Below are 27,056 nucleotides of genomic sequence, written 5' to 3' on the forward strand. Positions count from 1 at the left end.
CACTACCCCCAAACCTGATTATCTTAAAGCTAATGTTATTCCATGTTTCACCTTTAAATTTGTGCTAATTTGCAAGCCTTTTACACCAAGTTACCCTATTAAATCAGTGTACACAAAATTTCTCAACTCTCACCCATGCAATTCCTTGATGGATTCGGGAAAACACAATCTCAGAGGGGGCTTTCCTGGAGCCAGTGGGATGGACCGAATAACTCTTTACAAAATGTGATAGAGGACAGGAATTAATGCATGTACCTTATATGAATAACTCTATATACACAGTTATCATACTTATATGGTTCCCCAGACATCAAAAACTTTCCTATCCATGTATATACTAAGAAACCAAGGGACCTAAAATCTAAAGATCAAAAATCCCTTTTGGGTTGTGGATCCTTAAAAAAATGCATATACTTCCAGTGTCTTCATCATCCCAACCTATAATATAAAATACATGGCTAGAACACTGGCCTATTGTCAGTCTCTTACTCAGTTCGCTTTATACATTTCAGATAAACGTGATGCAATGTCTACACATTCAGAGATCTCATACACGCTCATGTCTCTGTTAATATGGCCAAGTGCTCATTTCCCCTTTACTTTGCCTTTTTCTGAGGGGTTTCTCCATACTTCTTTTGAGGCATAAGTTTCTTGAAGGAGAAACTGATACGTAGTTTTTAGTGTGCTGGGAATGCGCTCAGTAAGCACCTGCTGTTTTGGGACCTAATTGAAACTTACACTCTTCCTATTGACTCTCATTCAACAGTTGGTTCCTCCTACCTTTTCTGGACCCTCTGCCACTTCAAATCTACCTCAGGTGTATTACTTCAAATGCAGCTTGGCAGAGCTTGAGCCAGGCTTCACTGATTTCTGAAACCTCTGTAGATGTCTGCCCTGCCACATCGTCTGGATATAAAACACAGCCTTGGAAAGGAGTCACCTCTTTCAGAGTTGGCTAGTTCATAACTGATCATTCCCCAGTAAGAAATCTTAAGTAACATCCTTCTCCATTAAACAAAAGAGCCTGAAATACTATCCAGATAAATCTAAGAGCATCACATTAATAAGCAGATACTTCATCAATCAAAAATGCTGCACTTAACACAAAGGAAAAATTAGCCCAAAAGACTAATGGACCACAACTACCACGGCCTCCACCAGACTGAGTCCAGCACAACTAGATGGTACCTGGCTACCACCCCTGACTGCTCTGACAGGGATCCCAGTAGAGAGGGTCCTGGACAGAGCTGGAGAAAAATGTAGAGCAAAATTCTAACTCACAAAAAAAGACCAGACTTACTGACCTGACAGAGACTGGAGAAATCCCGAGAGTATGGCCCCCAGATACCCTTTTATCTCAGTAAAGAAATCACTCCCAAGGTTCACTTTTCAGCCAAGGATTAGATAGCCCCATAAAACAAAATGAGACTAATTGGCACAACAGCCCAGGGATAAGGACTAGAAGGCAGGAGAGGCCAGGGAAGCTGGTAATAGGGAACCCAAAGTCTGGAACGGAGAGTGTTGGCACGTCGGGGAGTTGTTAACCAATGTCCTGAAACAATATGTGTACTGTTTAATGAGAAACTAGTTTGTTTTGTAAACCTTCATCTAAAGTACAATAAAAAAAAAAAAAAAGGAAAAAAATGCTGCTCTTAAGCAGAACAATTTATGTAAGGAAAAGCTTGAATGAAATAAGCCCTATGCAGTCAGTGGGGAACTATATACCTGCACAAAGTTACCCACAAAATAAAACTAATCCCCTTTACCGGTAGCTGGACCCAAATGTTTATTATCGCCTCACTTTCTTTTAACCAGGCAACTATTCCTTGTTTCTCTCCTCAAGATCTGTTCTGTACGCGGCCAACCTTTTGGCCCACACTGATCTCCTTCCTTTGAACTCAGTAACACTTAAACCCGTGCCTTACAATTCCAATCTAGTATTATGCATTTATTTTATACAGATACAGCCTTGTTTCTACAAATGCATACTAGAGAGCAGGGTCTTACCGCCCCTGTACCGACATAAAGCCTAGCCCAGTTGTTGTTCGGTGCCATCGAGTTGGTTTCGACTCACAGCCACCCCGTGTACAAGAGAACGAAATGCAGCCCTGTCCTGCACCATCCTCACAATCTTTAGGTTTGAGCCCACTGTTGCAGCCACTGTCAGTCCATGTCGTTGAAGGTCTTCCTCTCTTCCGCTGACCCTCTACTTTATCAAGCATGATGTCCTTCCACAATGCCTAGCCCAGAGTCCTCACCTGATACTGACTTGATGGAGTTGGGGCACAAGCTAAGTCACCCATTCCCCTGCCTTGTGCAACCTATGGGCACTAAACCTCCCTGAGTCATGGTTTAAGAATACAGTTCTGTCTCTGGAAAACTCAACAGAAGCGTCAAATAATTAAATTGATTTGGGCTCCTCAATCTAAGATTTGAGAACAAACATACTGAATTTTAATTAAGCAGGTAATTGTACAATACACTCCTGAAAACTTCGATTCACAGCACACCATCAGTACACAAGCCTTACCGTGAATGACCTTTTCCATTAATGCCTACATTTCCGGTTAGTGCCTTTCATACTACGCATGGTCTCACAGGAACATTAAATGCGCCAAGCCCTGTGCCTTTGTTGTGCTGCAGGGAGGCTTCACTGGACATTGTTTCAGAAATTCTGGCATTCCCAGTGGGGACAGAGTGGGCCTCACCCTCTCCTCATGACTAAGTCCAGAGAAATGTGTGGCGCAAGAGTTCTGTGACTTTTTAACCTGAGTAGTGTTCCACCTACTGCACGCGAATGATTGGGTTACAGCGCCCGCATCACTGCATTGCCCATTACAGTAAATGTGAGGGAACCTGGTACAAGCTGTGTCCAACTCAATATTCAACAACTCTAGTGGGCACTTTAAACCAGGCTGTATTACAACACATATCTAGCTTCCTAAGTTCAGAAGTTTGGTGACCGCTGGCTGCTCTGTTTGCCAAGTAGGGGCAACAAATACTGCTTTTGACACTAAAATTCTGCCACTGACCTATCAGGACACATAATGGGCACTGCTTTTTTAGTGCTGGGGATAGATTTCATAGGTACATCTTTCTACCCTCTGTGGCTAAAGGTACAGCGATAGTTTCATGATCAGGCCTCTAATTGGCACATAGGCTTTGGAGTGACAAATAACTGGGTTCAAACATTTGCTGTGTGACCTTCACCAAGTTAGAAATCTCTGTGGGCCTGTTTTCTGACCTGCCAAACACCTCACAGGGTTGTTGTGAAAATGATACACAATATAATAAAGTCCCTGGCACAGTGCCTCGATATAGTAAGTACTCAATGTTAGTTATTATTTTTATTAACCCAGAGTTTGAATTGGCTGAAGAGTTCATGATTTTTAACTCACTGACTCAATCTTCTAAGAGGAGTCATCCAGAACTAGAGTTAAAGATATATTCCTTCTGGGAGTAAGGACAGGCTACCTACTGGGTAGAAAAGGTTAGAGCACTGAGGTGAAAGGATACTGCTCCCGTTCCCACTCCCTTACCTCCCAGGCACACACACATAGCATCCCAGACTAAACAACATGCCCATTTGTCCACGTCTCCAACTCTACTTGATGAAAGTATTTGTGGTCTTAGAGGTTTCCAAAAAGTTAAGATGGGAAAGTGACGCCCCAAAGAGCTATGCATATTCCATTAGAAAGGAAAGCAAGGCAGGGAGGGACAACTGCTATGTTTTCTGATCGTTAGCTCCCATGTGCTGGGACCTCAGTACGATGAGAAGAAATGACACGAAGGTCATGGATGGACCTCACTGTCCAGTGCGAAAGCTCTTGCAGCACCTTTAGGCCCCACAGCTTCTTCTCAAAGAGACCACCATCTCCAACAACAGCAGGCATCCTGTCAGCCTCATTCGGGGGGATCTTGTGCTCCAGGAGCATCATTAGCTCCTCCAGCTGGTAAGCAAAGGCAGCAACTTGAAGTAGAAGGGTTTGTATAGCCTGATGGAAGTCACCTTCAGTTGGGGTAAAATGCACCCTCTGGTCTTCTAAAAGCTTGGTCAACATAACATGGAAGGTACGATAAGCTTGGAGGTTCTCTTGGAGTCGCTCTGCTTCCGTCAGCTCGCTCCACTGATCAGTGCTTGCCATTGGCACTCCATCTACAGAGTCCAGGTTGATGTTCTTGTTCAGGCCCTGATGACTGACCTGGCCGAGGACACAGGAAAGCATCATGCCTTCTGCAATTAACCCAATGCCCTTACTCAAATCACCCCCCGAGTCTCACATAAATTTTATCCACCTCCCTGGCCAAGAACCCAAGTTGTAAAGAAAATGTTTACAACAGGACCTGTTCATGTGGGGCCCCTGACTGGTCTTTAGAAGACCCTACACTCTCTGAAATTATACATACTATTTTGAATATGTGTTTTTCTTGGGGCAATCTACAGCTTTCATTGTTCTAAATGTTAAAACTCACTTGTCTAGAAAGTTTTTTCCTCCCCACTTCAAACTCTCTCCTAGAGACTGGAGTATTTTAATCATACTTAAGTATTTTAAACATACTTGGGGGCACTGCAACACCTAGGAAACTCTAGATTGTAGCTATCGTAGGATTTTTCTAACCTCATTCTCCCCACTGTCCATTCTCCATTGTGAGGACAATTCTTTAAGAAGTACAGTGGGAAACAGTAAAAAACTGGTACTTCAAAGAGTCTGATTTCTGACTGATGGGGCTGTATGAAGACAAACCAATTCTTAGAGAATGTAAATTCCTAACTCTCCACAGAGGCTTGGAATATCTGCACAGCAAGTCTTCAGTGGAGACTGATGGGAATCCCCCATCAGACAACCAATCTAGAACTTCATGGCTAGCTCCTTCAGAATTTGGCACTTTGACAAGTCCCCAGTGAATTTTCTAAGGAGAATCCTTTTGTCAGCTTAGGTGACCTTTCTATTTAGGTACAGGGACACTGCTGATGTATAAGATTAAAAAGTAAATGGCTAATAACGTATAGAAGAAATCGGTTGGGTTTACAAATTTCTCTCAAGTTCATACTGTTGCTCCTCCCGGTCCTTTAAACCTTTAAACCTCACTTGGCCTTTCATTTATATAGTTTAAAAATTCAGAACACTGTGAAAAACTCAAAACTTTAAGAGTCCATGGTTAACCTACTCTGACAGAATACAGAATGTAGGCAAAGTAGGAACTGTCTCCAAGACATATAGCGAATCCTACCTAGAACCCTATCTTATTAAAGGAATGATATTATCTCCTAAACATCCCTGGAGAAGAAAATTAGGTCACATGAGTTTCCTCAAGGGAAGGGGCCATGTCAAACAACAGGTCTCAATATATAAATGACTGTATGATTAGGGCTTTCATAATTGGTAATGGTGCTGGAGGATGATGGTAAGGGGCTGGATCAGAAAAGATGAAGTGAAAACAGACAACAGTAAAATAGACAACTTACATAAGATTCCATAAGAGCAGTCAGGTCTGAACGAATCTTCCTTGCTAGCCAGATAGAGCGGCTGCAGAGGTCCCGGCGGTGAGGGGTCAGTGGTGAGTACTCTGCTAAAGCCATCCCCTAACTCAACTGTCCCAGGAAACAAGTGAGCTGGGCTTGCTTCTGTCTACACTGGTCCAAATAAGAAATGTGACTCTCACAGACTAAATCCACTGGGCATTCTCTACTAATGGGATTGTGCACCCCACCCCCTCCGCCTGACTCAGAGGTGGCAGCAAATTCCTGGCTGTGGATTTTTGTGCCTGTGGAATCAAAGGCCCCTTTTTAATCAGCTCTTTTTTCCTACAGCGTCTGTCTCCATCTCTCTCCTCCACTCAGTGCTTAGCATACTTGTTTTTATGTCATTGTTTTGCTTTTGTACTTAGCAACAAGGTCACTATCACACTAATCCTCATGACACCCAGGCCTAACGTAATCTATTTTACAATACACATATAGTCGATTCATTTGATTACCACCCTCTCTTATGCTTCCCTTGTCTTTTTTTGTTTTTTCCTTTCTCGGCCTGCTAAAGTTTCAGTAACATGAAGTTATTATTATAGATAACAGCCGCCATTTATTAAGTACCTACACGGCCAGACATTTGCTACAGGCAAAACCTCATTTGATCCTTAAGGTAATTCTATGAGATAAATATTTCCCCCACTTTACATACAAAAAAACCGAGGCTTAATGAGGTTAAATAATGTGCACAAAATTCAACAGACTCAATATTTAAATACAGATCTTTGATTCCACAGCTGTTTCTCCCATCGACTTTCCAATCTCATTCTTTCCTTCTGTAGTTTACTTTTTGTTCAAGAAACAAAACTTACATAAAACTTGTTTAAAAATGCAGCATCTTTCCACTCTCATTCTTTTGGTAAGCACTGCTTAAAGTTGGTTTAATTTACACTTGATAAAAATCAACTAAGGCAGCATCTCTAATCTCAATCATGGTGCCTTCCCAGTAGCTACAGATGAAGAAGGTACTGTTTAGGCCTGTTCTCTAAGGGACAGGGAACACCCAACCCTGACTTGGTAACATTTCTAAGGCAGTCTCACTCAAGTGACAACATGCTTTTCTTTTTCTTCCCTATCCCAGTCACATCATATGCTTCTTAACAAAATAAGAGAATGAGTTGGGCTTTGAAATGAGGGCAAAAGAGTTAAAAGGTGCTTGGAGAGTTGTCATTCTACTGCATTTAACTCAGTAGGTTAAGAGAATGATGCTAATTGGGTAAGGGTTGCAAGGTTCATTCCCAAAGGAATCCATTAGCTTTCACTATTGGATACCATAGATGTCGCCTCTAAATTGTAACACATGCCACCTCAGGGGCAAATTTCCATAGGTAAACAATAAATGTAAGGGAAAGAGAAATGAGGCCTGGGCAGCTGTCACATTAGGCCACTTAAGAAGGCAAGAGGATTCTAGTTTATTTTTAAAGTTAGTACTTCACATACACATTGAGTTTTGTGAAGCATTCTTCTTAAACACCATCAAGGTTCTGCCATTATCTGAGGGAAATTAACCTCACAGCATCCTTAGTGTTCCCTCTACTAGATTAATATGGTGACCTCTCCTAGTAGAAGGCTGTGGGAACATCAGAGGGATTTCCAACAGCTTGCTGCATGATCACAGAAGTGTGTGGCATTTTACCACTGGAAATCAAGAATTAATCTGGGTCAAGACTTAACTACCTCGTTCTCAATGACAGCAAGCAATAGTACTCCCCATATATAATGTGCTCTGGGCCCCTGGTCTTCTCATTTGGTAGCTTCAAGTGTTTCACACCTAAGTTAACTGTAACCCAGTACAACCAAGGAAGACAAGCTGCTTCCACGAAGACTTTTATTTTTCTTCTTTACATATTTATTTTGGGTATGTCTTACCTAGATTAAGAGAAAACAAGGATTTGAAAAGCAGAGTATCCCTTTTATTATAATTTTTTTTTTTTTTTTTTACATAACCTTTTCAACCTAGATTCAGGTAACTACCTGTCTCTCCCATCAAAGGAGAAGGGTCCTGCACATTACAACAGGCAAAAAAGGCTTTCAGGAAATAAAATATTTTAAACTGATCCATTACAATTTTTCAATTTTCTTGAGTACTACATTGGAAAGTGGGAAAAAGACAGGAGGAAAAAAAACGGTACTTCGAACAACCAGACTGTAATAATCTTAGTTAGGTTGGTAGTACACTATAGTTTTTTTCTCCAAACAGGTACAAAGCAGGTTCAAGTGCTCCATGTGGATGCTTTCCCATACCTTAGTAATTTTCTTTACTCTCAGTATATCCAGCCAGTGTTTATCCAAACTCTGATGCATATTAAGGAGTATCAATTATGCAAAATAACCCTGGGCAACCACAAAGAAGGGGGAAGCACATCTCCCAGAAATATTGGACAAGCTGTAGCTCAACCACAATATCAGGATTTAGAATTGCCAATTCAAGATAGAGAACACACAACGGGAAGAGTTATTTTAAAAGATAACAGAATTTGACGAAGGGTATGAAATGCAGACTCTTAAGATCAAAAGAGCTCCTTAGGAGGACAGTGAAGTAATCAGTATGGGGAGCAGAAAGGAAAAGGCAAGAGGGATTAGTATAAGACAGTTTACTTATACCAACTCTTTACTATGCTATCATCCCTTTTCCCAAAAGGAAAAATAAAGTCCATGAAAGAATACTTAAAAACTGATGGCAAAAACTGCTACAATAATTTATTGAAGCAAACTGCAGGCAAATGGAAAAGGACCAAACAGGACAAAGAACAGGACGTTTCTTCTTATTAGAAGTAACTAGTTGCTTTTTGGGAGATGAGTGGGGTGGTATAGGAAGGAGAACAAATTTCCCCCCATCACAGAAAGACAAGATTTTTTAACGTACTAGTTTCCTTTTGTGTAGGTGGCTAAAATATCTCATGACTAACCACTGCAAATGAAATTTAGGGAGACAAAGGATGAGTGTGGGGATAGATGCTAGCTAGAGAACAGTACAAAATGGACTTCCATGGGAGTTGTGGACTCTTATTTTAAAATCTACTCAACATACCAGTCAACTCCAAGCCCTTACTGTGGGCAGGAAAGCAGACTCTAGATCCCTTCTATCCTTATTCCATTTTCTACCCCCACATTGGAGGGATGGCACATCTGCAACACACTGAAAAGAAACAACAGTGCATTTAAGACCGCTCACTGCAGGTGTCTCCCTCCCCATTCCCTGGCATCCCGACCACTGACACCAGTGGGCGTAAAAGTTAAGTCTCTTTCAGAGATGGCATTCTGTTACCCCTCTTGATGGGAAAAATAAATCAAAGAGAAAATTGATAAACTTTGTATTTTTAGTGTTTGTGAAAAACAAGCTGTTTCTTATTTTGTTCTCAGCAAAACTTCATTCTTTCCAACAGCCATCACACATTTCAGACAATGAACAATGAATAGGGCAAGCCTTCAATTCCAGTTTCTGAGGTAAACTGAAGGACAAGAATTGCCCTGCTGATTCTCTAAAAATGAGCCACAATAGGTTTTTTAATATTCTGAGGGTTATATATTTGCACAAAAAAAACTACCTGTCTCTCCCATGAACAGTAATTCACTCCATGAAAATCCCTATCCCAAAGGAAGTAGCAACTCCCAGAATTTCAGGTGAAAGCCAAAGCCATTATTATATACATTAACTTTTTATCTACTGAATCAGCCTTTCCTCTTCTGAAGACACAGAACAGAGCACTTTTCTTTGACTGAAAATTTTACAATCCATACACTTTGTTCCTTGACTAACGGCAGTGTCTTTCACTGATACTAGGGAGCTGGAATGAAACAATGATAAATTAATTCAAAAACCGAAAACAAAACATGGGACCAGAGATGGCCAATTGGGAAGTATGTGTAAAGAAATGATGAGGACAAAAAAACAACAACAACAAAAAAAATAAAAGCCAGATTCACAGAGAAAATCTCTCATCTGTAATTAAGACCCTGAACAATCCTCCTCATCCCCTCAAAACTCCTAGGTCTCAATGCTCTAAAAATCTCAGAGCTCTAGTTACCATGAACTTAACATCTGTCCCTAAAAAGGCCTCCAAACAAGCACTAAGCTATTGTAGTGATTTTGTTAGTACTGAGGACCAGCTTTCTTTAAAGGCTACTGGGGAGCTATGATTTTAGAGGCTGGCTGTGCTTCTTCAACCCTATGTCTTGCCTTCAACAGTACCTCTTGTGGAAAGGACCCCATGTCAGAATAATCTCTCTCTCCCAGCCCCACAAAATATAGCAACGAAGATTAAAAAAAAAAAAAAAAGAAAAAAGAAAATCAGACTTTCCGTTAATAAATAAGGAATCTCAGTTCCACAACACAAAAACACACATGTTCAAAGTGCAAATTTCTGCCATTAGCCTGGGACTTTTCTACCGTCTCACTGATACACAGCTCTGTCTTACAGTCAGACTGTGTAGAGGGCAGCCCCCTCCCTCTTGGGAGCCTGCTTTCAAGCAAGAGAGCACCATTGAGAACCATATGGAGGTGTTGGGAGGGGGACTGAAGTGCTGGGGTCAAAGAGGAGGGAGATGGTCCCCATGTGTCCTTCCTTTCCAAAACCCAGTGAGAAATGGAGGAAAAGGGGGTGAGAGACGTGTGCTGTTTTAACAGCTCACCCTGCTAAGGGGCCCTAAAGTGCCAAGTCAAGCTGCCAGCCTCTGGAGATTAGAACTGTATGACACCTTGAGAATAAGTGTGCTGCATTGGGTAGAAGCCAGAACCACAGGGCAGCAGGGAAGGAGGAGAAGGCATTTAGAGGACAGTAACAGACTGTAAGAGAAGCTGATCCAAAAGCACATCAGTGACAAGTTGGAAAAGGGGATCTGCAGGAAATCTGCCTGGCTGGAATTGAGGATGAGGATAACCCTCACTTTATTTTAAGAATTACTACTACTTTTTTTTGTCCACCTTTCTGGTAAACGCAGCATCAATTTTATCAAGGGGACAACAGAGGGAGAATAGGGGGTGGGTGTGTTTATGTGCTGTGATCCACAATGGAAAAGAGCAGGCCCTTCAATTATTTACTAGATTTTAAATGCTTTAAATTTTTTTTTTTCTGTCCTTTTTATCTTTTAAATACAAAGTCTTCCCTCTCACTAAGGTCCAGTAGAGTCTGAATCTTCAATGAGAACCTCTGTGGTAGCACCGAGGATATCTGAGTTCATGACCAGCCCTTCAGTGCCCCCACTGCTGCCACTTCCCACAAAGATCTTTCCATCGGCCATGAGGCTCACCCGTTCCGTCCCACTGCAGTATGACTTTGACATCCCTTCAGCTTCTAGCAGTAGGCACTCTCCAGAGGCTGAGTTTCCCAAGGGCTCAGGAAGAAGAGGAAGACCCTGACCATCTGCCGGTTGTGTGAGGGTCTCTGGGTTAGTGCCCAAGATATCTGTGCTGGTGATGAGGGCGCCCGCATTGGCAGCCAGAGCTTCTGCAATCAGCACCTCGGGGTGGCTTTTCGCTTTGTGTGCCACTACGCTGTCCTTCTTCTCAAATTTTTTGCCACAGATATTGCAAGAGAACTGGTAGAAGGAGTCTGCGTCATGCTTCTTCATGTGCCAGTTAAGGGATGCCTTTTGACGACAAGTAAATCCACAGATCTCACATCTAAGGAGAGTGGATGAGGAAATAGTTGATGAAATAGGGAAATACAGAGCTCTTATTTTGGGGTCTTATTTGGTAAGAATTTAGAGCTCATATATGTAAGCAAAAACCAGTAACATATATTTCTTGTGAAACGTTAGGAAAGGCTACTTAGATAAAAAAACTAATCAGATTTTTTTCCCTTCTGTATGCTTGATAAACAAAGGAAAGAGAACAGGGCCACTGAGTTATCTCCCCCAATCAATATCCACGGTTTAATTTGGTGAAAACCAGCAGTGGTGGCAGCTGAAATGAGGCAGCTAACCCTCAAGTGGGGCACACGCTCTTCTCACCCAGACAATCACCAATAAATAAATACTCACTGTAACGGCTTCTCGCCAGTGTGAATCATCCGGTGCACTGCCAGGTTGTGCGAACTCTTGAAGGCCCGAGCACAATATTCACAGATATAATCCCTTTGATCTAAGAAGAAAAACAATGTGGTGAAGGAAACTGTCAGGCAGGTAAATATAGAGTAAAAGCAATGCTATCTTCCATGTATAATTTTGTTTTAAATTGTACTTTAGATGAAGGTTTACAGAGCAAATTAGTTTCTCATTAAACAATTAACACACACATTGTTTTGTGACATTGGCTGCAAACCCCACGACATGTCAACACTGCCCCCTTCTCGACCGTGGGTTCCCTGTTACCAGCCTTCCTGTCCCCTCCTGCCTTCTCATCCTTGCCCCTCGGCTGGTGTGCCCATTTAGTCTCGTTTTCTGTTACCGGCCTGTCTAATCTTTGGCTGAAGGGTGAACCTCAGGAAGGTAAACCTCAGGAGTGACTTCTGTACTGAGTCAAAAGGTGTCTGGGGACCATACTCTCCAAGTTTCTCCAGTCTTTGTCAGACCAGTAAGTCTGGTCTTTTTTTGTGAGTTAGAATTTTGTTCTACATTTTTCTCCAGCTCTGTCCGGGACCCGCTATTGTTGTCAGAGCAGTTGGTGGTGGTAGCCGGGCACCATCTAGCTGTGCTGGACTCAGTCTGGTGGGGGCTGTGGTAGTTGTGGTCTTTCCCTTGTGTCTTTGGTGTTCTTCATTCTCCCTTGCTTCACATGGGGTGAGACCAGGGGAGTACCTTAGATGGCTGCTAACAAGCTTTTAAGACTCCAGATGCTACTCATCAAAGTAAGATGTAGAACATTTTCTTTATAAAATATGTTATGCCAATTGAGCTAGATGTCCCCCCACAAGACCACAGTCCTCAGCCTTCAGCCCAGTAATTCAGTCCCTCATGGAGTCTGGATGTGTCTATGAAGGTTCCATGACCTTGGCCTTGGTCAAGTTGTGCTGACTTCCCCAGTATTGTGTACTATCTTACACTTCACCAAAGTTATCACTTAGCTATTGTCTAGTTAGTGTTTTTCCCTCCCTCATAACCATCAAAGATTGCTTCTTTCTGTGTATAAACCTTTTCGTGCCTTTTTATAACAGTGGTCTCATACAGTTATTTGTCCTTTTGTGATGGACTTATTTCACTTAGCATAATGCCCTCCCGATTCTGCCATGTTGTAAGATGTTTCACAGATTCATCATTGTTCTTTATTGTTGCATAGTACTCCACAGTGTGTATGTACCATAGTTTGTTTGTTCAGTCATCTGCTGATGGGAACTTTGGTTGTTTCCATCTTTTTGCTACTGTGACTAATGCTGCAATGAACATGGGTGTGCATGCACCTATCCGTGTGACAGCTCTTATTTCTCTAGTATATATTCCTAGGAGTGGGAATGCTGGATCATATGGTATTTCTATTTCTAGCTTTTTAAGGAAGCGCCACGTCATTTTCCAAAATGGTTGTACCACTTTGCATTCCCACCAGCAGTGCATAAGTGTTCCAAGCTCCCTGCACCCTCTCCAATATTTGTTATTTTCTGATTCATGCCAGTAAGGCTGGGGTGAGATGGTATCTCCTGGTAGTTTTGATTTGTATTTCTCCAATGGCTAGTGATGGCAAGCATTTCTTCATGTGTCTGTTAGCCACCTAACTATCTTCTTTGGTGAAGTGTCTGTTTATATCTTTTGCCCATTTTTTAATTGGATTATTTGTCTTTTTCTGTAGAGGCTCTGGATTTTCCTATGGATTTTAGAGATTAAACCTTTGTCAGATTTGTCATAGCCAAAATTTTTCTCCCAGTCTGTAGGTTCTCCTTTTACTTTTTTGGTGAAGTCTTCTGATGAGCTTAAGTGTTTTAATTTTTAGAAGATGCCAGTTATCTAGCTTATTTTCTGGTGTTTGTGTATTGTTAGTTATGGTTTGTATCCTATTTATGCTATGTATTAGGGCCTCTAGCATTGACCCTATTTCTTCTTCTATGATCTTTATGGTTTTTGGTTCTATATTTAGGTCTTTGATCCTTTTTGAATTAGTTTTTGTGTATGGTGTGAGGTATGGGTCCTGTGTCATGTTTTTACAGATCGACATTCAATTTTGCCACCACCATTTCTTAAAAAGACTGTCTTTTCCCCATTTAATAGACTTTTGGCCTTTGTTGAAGACTGGATGACCATAGGTGGATGGATTTACACCTGGCTTCTGAATTCTGTTCCATTGGTCAATGTGTTTTTCGTTGTACCAGTACCAGGCTGTTTTGACTACCATAGCTGTATAGCAAGTTCTGACGTCAGGCAGTGCTAGTCTTCCTACTTTATTCTTTTTCTTCAACAGTGCTTTACTTATCTGGGGGCTCTTTCCTTCCCATATAAAGTTAATGATTAATTTTTCCATCTGGTTAAAGAATGTTATTGGTATCTGGATCAGGATTGCATCGTATTTGCAAATTGCTTTGGGTAGAACTGACATTTTCATAACCTTGAGTCTATCTATCCATAAGCATGGTCACGTATAAACACCCTGGATAAACAAAATTTATGAAGGAAGTATACTGTATTAATCTTTTTCATGAGTCTGTACATTCAGTGAGCCCTGGCGGCACAGTGGTTAACAGCTCAGCTGCTAACCAAAGGTCAGTAGTTTGAATCCACCGGCTGCTCCTTGGAAACCCTATGGGCAGTTCTACTCTGTCTTATAGGGGTGCTGTGAGTCGGAATCAACTTGACGGCAATGGGTCTGGGTTTTTGGTTATATATTCAGTAGCATTAAGACATACTTAAAAAAACAGAAACATAAGAACCAGGATTCTAATTTTGACTTTACGAATAACCCAGATCCAAGCTGAATAGTTTAGCAAGTAAACAACTAAATTTTCCAAAGATTTTATTATTTAAAAAGTTATTTGTTTTTCTTTCTTACAGACTGAGAAAGCTGAATGCTTACATATAAAGAATTTGGTATTACCTAGAAAAAAACTGATCCACATCTAAAATGGTAAGCCTACCCTCTGTTTCAGGTTTAAAAAAAATGTTACCCGACAGACATACAGATCAAAGGAACAGAACTGAGAGTCCAGAAATAAATGCACAGCATCTATGGTTACCTGATTTTCGACAAGGGTGCCATGTTGTTGTTGTTAGGGGCCATCAAGTCAGTTCCAACTCACAGCAACCCTCTGTACAACAGAATGAAACACTGTCCAGTCCTGCATCATCCTCACAATTGTTCTGTTTGAGCCCACTGTTGCAGCCACCGTGTCAATCCATCTCATTGAGGGTCTTCCTCTTTTTCGCTGACCCTTGACTTTACCAGGCATGATGTCCTTCTCCAGGGACTGGTCCCTGCTGATAATACATCCAAACTACGTGAGATGAAGTTGCCCCATCCTTGCTTCCAAGGAGCACTCTGGCTGTACTCTTTTCAAGATACACTTGTTCGTTCTTCTGGCAGTTCAAGGTATATTCAATATTCTTTACCAACACCATAATTCAAAGGCATCAATTCTTCTTCAGTTTTCCTTATTCATTGTCCAGCTTTCACATCCATATGAGGCGAATGAAAATACCATGGCGTGGATGAGGCGTACCTTAGTCCTGAAAGTGCCATCTTTGCTTTTCAAAAAAGGTCTTTTGCAGCAATTTGCCAAATTCAAAGCACTGTTTGATTTCTTGACTGCTGCTTCCATGGGTGTTGTGTGGATCCAAGTAAAATGAAATCCTTGACAACTTCAATCTTTCTCTGTTTATCATGATGATGCTTATTGGTCCAGTTGTGAGGACTTTTGTTTTCTTTATATTGAGGTATAATCCATACTGAAAGCTGAAGTCTTTGATCTTCATCAGTAAGTGCTTCAAGTCCTCTTCACTTTCAGCAAACAAGGGGTGTCATCTGCATATTTCAGGCTATTAATGAGTCTTCCTCCAATCCACATTCTTCTTCATATATCCAGCTTTTTGCATCATTTGTCTGCATACAGATTGAATAAGTATGGTGAAAGGATACAACCCTGACACACACCTTTCCTGACTTCAAACCACACAGTATTCCCTTGTTCTGTTCGAACAACTGTCTCTTGATCTAAGTACAGGTTCTGCATAAGCAGAAGTTAAGTGTACTGGAATTCCCATTTTTGCAATGTTATCTATTATTTGTTATGATCCACACAGTCGAATGCCTTTGCACAGTCAATAAAACACAGGAAAACATCTTTCTGGTATTCTTTGCTTTCAGCCAAGATCCATTTGACATCAGCCATCATATCCTTCATTCCACATCCTCTCTGAATCCGGCCTGAATGTCTGGCAGTTCCCTGTCAATGTACTGCTACAACCATTTTTGAATTATCATCAGCTAAATTTTACTTTGTGTGATATTAATGATACTGTTTGATAATTTCTGCATTCTGTTGGAATGGGCATAAATATGGATGTCTTCCAGTTGGGTGGCCAGGTAGCTGTCGTCTAACTCATTTTTGACAAGGGTGCCAAGTCCACTCAATAAAGCAAGACAGTCTCTTTAGTAAATAGGCCCAGGATAACTGGACCTCCACATGCAAAACTGATGTTAGACCCTTACCTTGTATTACATATAAAAATTAACTATAGATACAATGCATTTAGCTACTTAATAAATGTTTTATTTCTAAAAAATACCTGTATGATGTTTGGCATGTCGTAGAAGTTGCTTCTGGAGCCTGAAGAGTCGTCCACAGGAGGGATGGGGACATACATATTTCTTCTTCAGCAAATGCTGATATTTAATGTGGTGCTAAAACAGTAAAGAAGGTAAAAAGCGTTACAAATTAAGGCTTCCTGAAAGCTCTTTCCTTTGCTAAGTCAAAAGTGCTGAAGAAAAACCAAATACTTTATATATGGTTAAGAACACTGTATATTCTAATTAAAAACAGAGGCTCTGGTGAAATATAAGAACCTAGGTTCCAATCTGGGTCTGCCATTCACTAGCAGTAAAATCTTAGAGGAGATGTACTTAAATATTTTTAAGCTTCACTTCTCATCTGTAAAATGGGGATAACGACAACTGTCTCATAGTGCTGTTGTGGGGTTACAGAGATCATATGTTATACAGTGCCCAGCTGGCACAAGGTAAAAGAATAGTAGCTATCATTATTATAACAAAATCAGAATCCAAAAGTCTCATGTTGTATTTGCAGCTGAACTAAGAATCAAGCATTTCCTAAGCCTTCATCATTACTATTTCACCTTCATGGTTCTTGCCAGCCCTAAATATAAACTGTACATTTACTCATTTTTCTCTTTAAATCTACTCACTTAAAACAAAATACCTCGTTTATTCGTTTTAAACAATATCCAAAAAAAAAAAAATCACTGGTTTGAGTTGCTTTTTTTTTCTAATACACATTAATAAAATCTGTTAATCTGAGTTTTGGCGATCTCTCTTGTAAGAGTCACCTCTGCTACTATAAGGATTTAAGCCTCACTGGGAAACACTGGAATATTCCAAGACTTCAAGGAAAGTCATCCAGTTGGGCCTCAGTTTCTTAATCATTTTTCTAATATGACTGAAATAATTTTATCTTTATAGAAAGATTTTTCTTTACATTATATGTGTCCTCCTCATGTGTTCTTTTAAAAAACTACAAGGCCTATGTCAAGCCAACAAATTTATAGTCTGATGAAGTACGAAAACCAGTAATGAAATATACGTGAAAGGTTACCTTATACAAGAACGTCACTGACCTGCAAGTAGCGAGGGTGAGCAAGAACGGTTCCACATCCTTCCATCTCACAACGGACATACTGGATTGGAGGCTTTTTTCTGTATCAAAACGTAGGAGAAAAGTTAGCAATGGATAAGTGGCACTTGGCACAGTGGCCTTTAACTCCAATTGCACTATAGGTAACAACTATCTTACACGATGAAGAATTAAAAACTCTTTACTAGTATATAGCCTGCAAAGAATTTGTTAGAATTAAACTGCAAATTACCAAATGTCTGATGGACTTTAAAAAAAAAAACCACACACAAATGAACTAGCAATCCCAAAAAAGATAAAGTATGAAGATTTCTGGAAACCTCTAGATCCTGTAATGGTTATAAAAACATAGTAACCTTGAACCAGGGACATTAACAAAATTGCTTTTGTGAAACCTTCAAATACCCATTCCTTGCAGGATTATTATGAGGGCTAAATATCATCTTCAGAACAATCTTGAAGGGCTTACCATATGATTGTTATGACGATGATACATGTAATTAAGTGTTTGGCACATAGTCAATTAGCGGTAGCTCTAATACCTAGCCCAGTTTGTTCCTACTAGCTGTAATGGATTGAGATTCTCAGTGGCTGTAAATGAATGGTGTTTAAGTAGCTAAATGGACTGTACATAGCTGTACAGATTGGCAAAACAGTGTAAGTTACTCACCTCCTTTTGGGTAACCGGGGACTTTTGTCATCTTTTCGCCTTCTTCCTCTCCTATAATTAAAAAATAGAGTAATTGTCCACACATTCCAGACTGAAGCTTATAGTGAGGGATGGCTGAAGATATACAGTCAAAATCAAAGAGCAGGTGGCATATACAAAGGATTATCCAGAACACATAAAGCCAAAGAAACATTTGGCAAAGCAAGCAAATATTTCATCCTGAAGTGATTTCACTTTCAGATCAGCCTGCATCACAAGTTAAATATATGCGTTTTATAAACCAGGCAATACCACAGAAGATCTGGATAAACCTCAAGCTTATTACTTGAATTGTTACGCTGGAAGGTCTATCACCTAAATTTAGTCAATTAGAAAACAGAATAAATGAAATCAACTATCTAAAAACCCCAATAGTACAAACTATACTCTCCTCGCAATAGAACCAAAAATGCCTGAACACTTAAATAAATCTTATTTCTACAACAGTAAACGTTGCTAAGCAGAAAGTTTTTACATCACTGAGACTATATCATTTGCTATATTTACCATTCCTTTGAGGGTCCACATTTGCCATACTTTTTCTTGTCATCTCTATCCCTGCATCCCTATAGTTACGGTCTTCCCTTCTCACTTGGAAGCGCAATGGTTAAGCGCTCTGCTGCTAACGAAAGGTTGGTGGTTTGAACCCACCAGCCACTCCGTGGGAAAAAGATGTGGCAGTCTGCTTCCATGAAGATTACAGTCTTGGAAACCCTGTGGGGCAGTTCTACTCTGTCCTATAGGGTCGCTATAAGTGAAAATCGACTTAACAGCACCCAACAAGTATTGCTTTGAATTAAAATTATACCTTTCAAGCTCTTAAGAATTTCAGCTGCCAAAGGTCAAATTTTTTAAGTACAAAAAATATTTAAGTATGTATATGTCACCACCCCTCCACCACACTCCCACCCTCTTTCCCCCTTAATATCTTCAAAATCTGTTAGATTTCCTTTATTTTTTTTAATAATTGCCTACTCACTTCCTAGGAGGCTCCTCATCCTCCCTAATTTCATTCTCTTCTTCCTTCACCTCTACCTCTACTTCCACTTTAATTTCCTTCTTCTCTTTCTCTTCTTTCATCTTCCCTGATCTTCTCCGTGGCTTTGGGGTTTCCCTGAAAACACAAATACATTTCAACTTTGGTATAAAACAGTCTCCTCAAGGAAAACTACGGTAACAAGGTAGAACTTAGGGATATCACTGACTTATTATAAACTATCCTCAGCTCATGAAATGTGATCTCCTGCCAATTATTCCTCATATACATAGCAATGATAGACAATAAGACCTGTGAGATGACTCTCAGGCTAAACACGCCTCAGAATCAAATTTCACCACAGGTGTAAAGAGAAACAAACTATTAAGTAAAAAAATTCTAAGTATTCAGGCAATTTATGGTGCATTGTTAAGATAAAACATGCAGACAGCATCATAATTTGAATATGAACAAAATAATGTTCTGTAAACAGAAGAGAGGACTGTTATGAGTAGCTAATAACAAAACTAATAAGATCATATTAGATCTGTAAAACAAGTACATAATTACTCACTTAAAATTAATTCTATACCCATTAGTTAGACAACAAAATAAAATAAAAGCATGCAACAATGCTTTCCTCCTTATTTTCACTGCCACGTCTGAGACATGACAAGTCTGACACATGCCTTTCTAAGTGGGGTTTGTAGGTCTCATCTCTTGGGTCATCTTTGAACGGTATTTCCTCTTCACTGATTAACATCTCCTCTTCTTCTTCCTCTTCCTCCTCACTACTAAAAGAAGCAAACAGAAACGAGAAATTCCAGTTGTAACGATCATGTCTGACAGGATTTTATTTGGTGACTTACTTGTAAACTGGTAGCCAAGGATTCATAGTAAGTTCTTTAGGATTTTCATCCTTCTAATCTAGTTTGGGGAAACCCTGGTGGTGTAGTGGTTATGTGCTGCAACTGCTAACCAAAGGGTCAGCAGTTTGACTCTGCCAGGTGCTCCATGGAAACTATGGGGCAGTTCTACTCTGTCCTATAGGGTCTCTATGAGTTGGAATTGATTTGATGGTAACGGGTTTGGTTTTTGGAATCTAGCTGGGAGCCCTGATGGCATAGTGGTTAAGAGCTACGGCTGCTAACCAAAAGGTCAGCATTCGAATCCACCAGCGGCTTCCTTGGAAACCTGATGGGGCAGTTCTACTCTGTCCTATAGGGTTGTTATGAGTCGAAATCAACTCGACAGCAACAGGTAATCTAGTTGGACTGCAATCTAGCTGCTTTAATTTAAACAATAATAATAGAAACTAAAAATATATAGATCCTAAATATGCTGTCACTTCATTAAAGGTAGGATGATAATTGCTTAATGGCACCAAGAGTTAAAAAACAATTGATTTTATAATACTATGTCTAGTATTCTGCTGTATCAAAAAAGACCTATCAACAGACAAAATCACATGACTTATCGTGGACGATACTGATAAAATTTCAAAACAATGGCCAAAACATCCACATTTCACACTAGTGCCTAGCAATGAAACAGCCAGAACATAAGAGGTGCATAAGACATGTTTCTGAACTAAGTAACTAAAGATTACATGACAAAAGCTCTAATCAAGGATAGGGGTGGATCTACATTGAATACCGTACCTGAACTACCTAACAGCAAGTTAATTTATCTGTTATAGCTCAAGATTCTTTCACATAGAAAACAAACTTCTTAATCATTTAATGTGATTGTGTTCTATGTCCCCATAGGTTTAAATATGAACTGTGGAAGGTTTCTTACCTAATGCCACCTGGAGAGTGATGCTCTTCTGCAACATCTGGCATAAAACAAAGCACAAATAAAAATTCAAAGTCTTTATCTATGTAGAGGTAAATATTTTTTCTCTTTGCAGCCAAGAAACTGAAACCAAATTACTGCCTGGGGTAATTATACAAACGAGACTATCTGCAAATTGTCCCAAAAAACCCTCATCCTTCTACCACCACACCCAGTACCAGAAAGGTAAGTTGTTTTGGTAAATGTTCAATATTACATTTAAAATCAACAGGCTATTAAATACCCATACTCTATCTCGACTGTACCATAATCGAGTTGATCTGTATTTGGTTCTGACTTGCAGATGAGCTGCAATGAACCAGTCTTGGACCTAGAGCTTCGAGTGTTCTCTGTGTCACGATGGCGAGAGACAGATGTCCTACTACTACTGCGCCAGCCCCGGCTAGGCCTCGTTGCAGCAATGGAAACTTCCTGAGGGAGGGGAGAAGTGTCTTCTTCCTCTTTCTCTTCCTTGGGATCTAGATGAAAACATATAGCATTCGTCTTGAGTTTATAGTTAACCAATAACCTTCTCTACATAGTTACTACTGTAAATACAATCAATGAAAATAGGATAAATTAAACCTATTTAATTTTTTAGAGAAAAAAGACAGGTTTTTACCAAAATAATAGAAAAAACAAGAGAAAAGGAAAATTACATAAAACTTATCCTTAATACCATCACTCTAAAGAAAATACTTTGTGTTACAAAGTAATTTCATATGGCTCAATCTACTAAAAATGCAACGGTAGGAGAAATATATGAAATACACCTAGTAATTCAATTCAGGAATTCTTACCTTTAGTTCTAACATTAAAAAAAAAAACAAAAAAACACTGTAATTAAGTGCTGAGAAAAAAATAACCAGACTTCCAGAGGAAAGAAAAGATAAATCATAGGTCTAGATGCATTAACAACCAAACAATGCTGCAAGGTATTGCTAAAGAGGAATTCCATAACAGGAATGCCTTCCCTTGACTGTATTAAAAAGTTTTTACTCAGAGCTTACACCATGAATTTGAATTCAAGTATACGGCATCCCATGGCAAAGTCCAAGCTCTAGTGTTGTTCTATTTCAGTTGTCTTATGAGACACTGTGTGTGCACACACACACATACTCTATATTCCCCCATGCTTAAAAGAGTGAGTGAAGTGAGGTAGGCCATCCTCTCCTGAGCAATAATTAATAAAAAGTTTAGTATTAGAGACTGGCTTTCATTCTTAGACCTATACAAGTTAGTATATTAGAAACAAGCCCAGTTGACAATGGAAGTTTTTTTTAGTTATCTCAAAATGGGAAAGGCCTAAGAATAGCACAAAACTTAAGAGGTCGTAAGACAGACGCATAGGACTACTTAAACATTAAAATCATTTCTGCATGGCAAAACCCACCATAGGCCAAGTCTAATAGCCCAACAGAAAAATAGCAGCTCAGTAAAAGGAAAAACATATGGCTTTCAAACATATGAACATAAAACAACTAAAAAGTTCAAACCCTAATAACAAGAGAAACTCAAACGAAAACTAGTGTGGTATCATTTTCCACCTATCATACTGGCCATGAGCCAAACACTTGGCAATACACTGTACTGGCAAGGTTGTTGGCAAACACGCACTCTAATACGCTGCTGTTAGTGTGTGCGTCAGCACAACCTCTGTGGAGGACAATCCGGCAGTTATCTACCAAAATTACAAATGCACGTACCTTTTCTCCTAAAGTTTAACTACTAGAAATTTATCCTACAAAACTACTGTCACATTTATAAAATGATTTATGTGGTGAGTTAGTACAGCACTGTTTTTAAATAGTACAAGATTAAAAATCTAAATATCAGGAGGAGACTGGTTATATGAATTATGATACATATACAAAAAGTCCTTGATGACTAGCTGTGTGTAAGGCATGATTTCTAGATCCAAGTCTGCTCATCTAGCTTTGTGATCTTGAACAAGCTGTCTTCTTTGGCCTTCCCATTACTTTACGGGTACAAACCATGAGACTGTACTTACACTAGATGGTCTGTAAAGTATATGTGTATGTATACATGGATACCTATATACGTGTATATACACACATATATATGTATATATACTTTGTTGTGTGCCATGGAGTTGATGCTGATTCACAGTGACCCTTTATGACACAGTACAACTGCCCCCATAGGGTTTCCTAGGCTGTAATCTTTACGGAAGCAGACTGCCACGTCTTTTTTCCTGCAGACTATTTTTTCTACTTGTTTTCTATATGTCTTGTATCTTGCATTTTTCATTTCCTTCATTATTGCCTCCTATTGTGTTTAACTGGTTTTTTTCTTCATTATTAAATGTTGTAATACTTTATGGAGGGTGTCTGTTGAATTGCTTGCTCCCTTTGAAAAAATTCTCTTAAACCTAGCTGTGACCTAGATATAAAACTCCTTGATAATTAGTTGTAATGCATGATTTCTAGATCCAGGTCTGCTTATCTAGCTTTGCGGTCTTGAACAAGTTGTCTTCTTCGGACTTCCTGTTACTTTGCTGGGTACAAATCATGAGACTCTACTCAGACTAAATAGTCTTTAAAGTGTTTTTCAACTCTAATTTTTTTTTTTTTTCCAATACGTAAAAGACCTGAGATAGGAGGAGGGTAAGAAAGACAGTAATAAGTGGAAAGTATAACTGAAAGGAAGCGCACAACTGATTTAATATTTATGTCAAGTTTTTATAAGTGTTTTCACTGCTATTCATCTCTACATTCCAACTAATTTCATTTTGTTACCTCAATATAGTCTCATAAAACTTTCAAACAATACAGTTAACACTAAAGTAGCCCCCAGTCACCAACTTGTTCCACACATTTTAACCAAAAACGTTACCATACTGTATATGTTGAGTCTTTTTTTTCTATTTAACAATAGTTTTGCAGATAATTCCATGTTATTCTATACAATTATCTCTAGTCATTGTTAGGTGCTGTTGAGTCAGTTCCGGCTCATACTGATCCAGTGTACAAGAGAATGAAACACTGCCTGGTCCTGCGCCATCCTCACAATCATTTTGCATCCATTGTGTCAACCCATCTCGTTGAGGGTCTTCCTCTTTTTCACTGACCTACTACCTTACCAAGCATGATAGCCTTCTTCAGGGACTGATCCCTCCTGATAACACTTCCAAAGTACATGAGACGAAGTCTTGCCATCCTCGCTTCTAAGGAGCATTCTGGCTGTACTTCTAGACAGATTTGTTCGTACTTCTGGCAGTCCATGGTATATTCAGTATTCTTCGTGAACACTGTAACTCAAACGCATCAATTCTTCCTCAGTCTTCCTTATTCATTGTACAGGTTTTGCAAGCATATGAGGTAAATGAAAATACCATGGCTTGGGTCAGGCGCATCTTAGTCCTCAAAGTAGTATCTCTATAGAGTATTCCATAATTGTAAACACCACAGTTTATTTCACCACTTTCTCATTGACAGAGATTAGGGTGTTTCCACTCTTGCTTTTATAAACATACTACAGTGAGCCTCCATTTGCCATTTTATTTTTGTAGAGTAGATACTTAGAGATGGAATTGTTGGATATTTGTTTACATTTTATTTATATTTTGAATGGAAATATATTCAAGCAGTTCAGAATTCAGAAAGTACAAAAGAAGAAACAGTGAAAATTTCCTTCCTGTTTGTATTCTCCAGCCACCCAGTTCCCTTTCCTGGAGGTAACCAACTTTTATCAACTTGTGTATCCCTCCAGAAGTACCGTTATCATTGTCGTTGGCTGCCATCTAGTCGGTCCCTGGCTCTTGGCAGCCTCATGCAAAATGAAATGAAATGCTGCACAGTCCTACACCATCCCTATGATGGACTGCAGATTGTACCTTTGTGGTGCACAGGGCTTTAAAACAGACAGAGACAGCTCTGGTGATGCAATGGTTTAAGTGTTTGGCTGCTACCTGTAAGGTTGATGGTTCAAATCCACCTTGGAAACCCTACGGGGCAGTTCTACTAAGCCCTACAAGGTAACTATAAGTCAGAATTGACTTGACAGCAACAGATTTGTTTTTTTTAATCCAGAAAATATAAAGAACTCTTACAATTCAACAACAAAAAGACAACTGAATTAAAAAACAGGCAAACGGCAACAGACATTTCTCTGAAGATATACAACTGGCCAAAAAGCACATGAAAAGATGGTGCCTTACGCTGGATTCTCTAGAGAAGCAAAACCAGTGAAGTGTATACTGGTATGCACTGCTTAACGTCCATTTGGACAACGACTGACCGCATATACTTCCATGGTCCCATAAAGTGTTTGTTTGTTTGTTTGTTTTTTTAAAAAAAAGGGAAGTAGCTCCTCTTTTGTTTATTATTTCCCCCTAATGATTTTAATGACTTCAAGCCCCCAGAGTGAATGAGCAGCAGGGCTCCAGGGTGCATCCCAATCTCTGTAGCACCTCCTCCTCCTCCTCCTCCTGGCTTCATTCACAAGCCCAGCAGCTGTGCAGCCTTTCTCCCTCAGCACAGGGCAGCGCCTGCTGTGGCACTTCTGCCCCTACCGCAGGAGCTGGCAGATACACTGGCTGGGCCCAGGGTGCTTGCGGGCTCCTGGCTCTGGGAGGCTGCACGTGATCAGGAAGTGGCTGTACCAATAGGGCGGTGGCAGTCAGCGCCACCAACACCACTCGCTTCCCATGACCATCTCTCTGAGCCCCCCCTCCCACTCCTGCTCTGCACCCAGACGTGTGCAAAATCCCAATCAGGCTACCAGCACAGCCAGTGCAGCCCCTGCTCCACCCAGCTGCACACCTGGCAAGTCTGGTCTCCTGTATCCAGTGGATACAGCTCTCAGGCTTTGTCCAACAGGCTCCTATAAGGTTTCAATACAATAGGCTTTATGGGGATTTAACTGTGGATTGTATGAGGACTGCCTGTATATAATATGGTGTTTGTACAACGTCCAAGTCACATAATGTTTTATTTCACAGAATTTATCGTGGCTGTTAAGTGATGCATACCTGTATATATATAGAGGGAGATTTATCTCAAGAAAATGGCTCATACAGTTGTAGAGGCTGGCCAAGTCCCACGTCTGTGGGTCATGCATCAGGCTGGAGACTTCTCCTGACTCAAGGAGCTGCAGGGGCTGACGAACCTGAGATCCGCAGGTCAAAAGGCAGGCTACTGGCTCACGGGCTGTGGAGGCTGACGAATCCAAGATCAGCAAGAAAGAAAGGAGGCTGCTGGCTCACAGACTGTGAAGGCTGACTCCCAAGATCAGCAGGCAATATGGCAGGCAGCTGGCTCAAGTCCCAGGAACCAGGGGTCAGACGACGATGAGCCAGATGCAGGATCGAGGGCAAGCAAGCAAGCTTTGCCAGAACATCCATATATATACTGAATGCAGACCACACCCCGGGGAAACTCCCCTCACAACTGACTGTCTCAACACATCAGATCATATCATGGAGGATGACTACAACGTTACATAACTGCCAAACTGCATCATTACATAAGTGCCAAACCACTACGACACATGGTCCAGCCAAGCTGACATACAACTTTAACCATCACAGATGCTTAACAACATTAGTCATTATGGGAATGCAAATCAAAACCACAATAAGAAACTATGTCACACCCACTAGGATGGCTATAAAAACAAAACAGAAAATAAAAAGTGTTGGCAAAGATGTAAAAAAATTGGAACCCCCATACATTTTTGGTGGCTGTAAAATAGTGCAGCTCACGTGAACACAGTTCGGCAGTTCCTCAAAAAGTTAAACACAGAATTACCATAGGATCCAGCAATTTCACTCCCAAGTATATACCCCAAAGAACTGAAAACAAGTATTCAAACATATACATGTACGTGAAGGTTCACAGTATATATTGTTTGATTCCATTAATATGAAATATCCAGACTAGGTAAATCCATAGAGATAAAAAGGAAATTAGTGGTTGCCAGGGGCTGGGGGAAAAGAGGGAATGGAGAGTGGTGCTTAATGGATATAGGGTCTCCTTGCAGGGTGATAAAAAATGTTTCGCAACTAGATAAAGGTGATGGTTGTACAATATTGTGAACGTACTAAATGCCAACGAACTGTATGCTTTAAAATGGTTAAATTTTTGTTAACGCGAATTTCACTTCAAAAGAAAAATAATAAAAAAAAAAAAGTCATGTTTTAAGAGTAGAAACTGGCAACAGAAGGAAAACCCATACATCAGGATAAACAATCATGACCAGATATGAAAATAACCAAGTTTCTTCTATGTGGTACTTAAAAGAAAATTTCTAGTTGCTTCT

General features: G+C 40.1%; 2 protein-coding genes across 2 annotated transcripts in view; both read right to left on the reverse strand.

Annotated features, from left to right (window-relative positions):
• Nucleotides 1–1,405: 1,405 nt before the first annotated feature.
• CNTF (ciliary neurotrophic factor) lies at nt 1,406–7,330 on the reverse strand. Its single transcript, XM_004389300.3, has 2 exons — nt 5,468–7,330; nt 1,406–4,202 (listed from the first exon to the last, which is right to left on the reverse strand). Exons 1-2 carry the CDS (start codon nt 5,579–5,581, stop codon nt 3,741–3,743), a joined length of 576 nt encoding a protein of 191 aa, XP_004389357.1. The 5' UTR covers nt 5,582–7,330; the 3' UTR covers nt 1,406–3,740.
• A 106-nt stretch (nt 7,331–7,436) lies between these two features.
• ZFP91 (ZFP91 zinc finger protein, atypical E3 ubiquitin ligase) overlaps nt 7,437–27,056 on the reverse strand; it is a 34,595-nt gene continuing 14,975 nt past the window's right edge. Inside the window, exons 3-11 of the mRNA XM_012559384.2 lie at nt 21,041–21,253; nt 20,739–20,775; nt 19,628–19,732; nt 18,942–19,076; nt 17,924–17,974; nt 17,237–17,315; nt 16,172–16,286; nt 11,510–11,609; nt 7,437–11,150 (exon numbers count right to left, since the gene is read on the reverse strand). Coding sequence (XP_012414838.1) covers nt 10,640–11,150; nt 11,510–11,609; nt 16,172–16,286; nt 17,237–17,315; nt 17,924–17,974; nt 18,942–19,076; nt 19,628–19,732; nt 20,739–20,775; nt 21,041–21,253 — 1,346 coding nt within the window. The 3' untranslated portion in view covers nt 7,437–10,639. The remainder of the gene's footprint in view (nt 11,151–11,509; nt 11,610–16,171; nt 16,287–17,236; nt 17,316–17,923; nt 17,975–18,941; nt 19,077–19,627; nt 19,733–20,738; nt 20,776–21,040; nt 21,254–27,056) is intronic.

Source organism: Trichechus manatus, unplaced genomic scaffold (assembly GCF_000243295.1).
Source record: "Trichechus manatus latirostris isolate Lorelei unplaced genomic scaffold, TriManLat1.0 scaffold00240, whole genome shotgun sequence".
Lineage (NCBI taxonomy): Eukaryota > Metazoa > Chordata > Mammalia > Sirenia > Trichechidae > Trichechus > Trichechus manatus.

What these genes read in the sequence shown, in the direction of transcription:
- CNTF (XM_004389300.3), bottom strand. Translation starts at nt 5,581, where the DNA reads ATGGCTTTAGCAGAGTACTCACCACTGACCCCTCACCGCCGGGACCTC. An exon ending in CTGCTCTTATGGAATCTTAT is followed by an intron (nt 4,203 to 5,467) that starts GTAAGTTGTCTA and finishes GTCCTCGGCCAG; the next exon opens with GTCAGTCATCAGGGCCTGAA.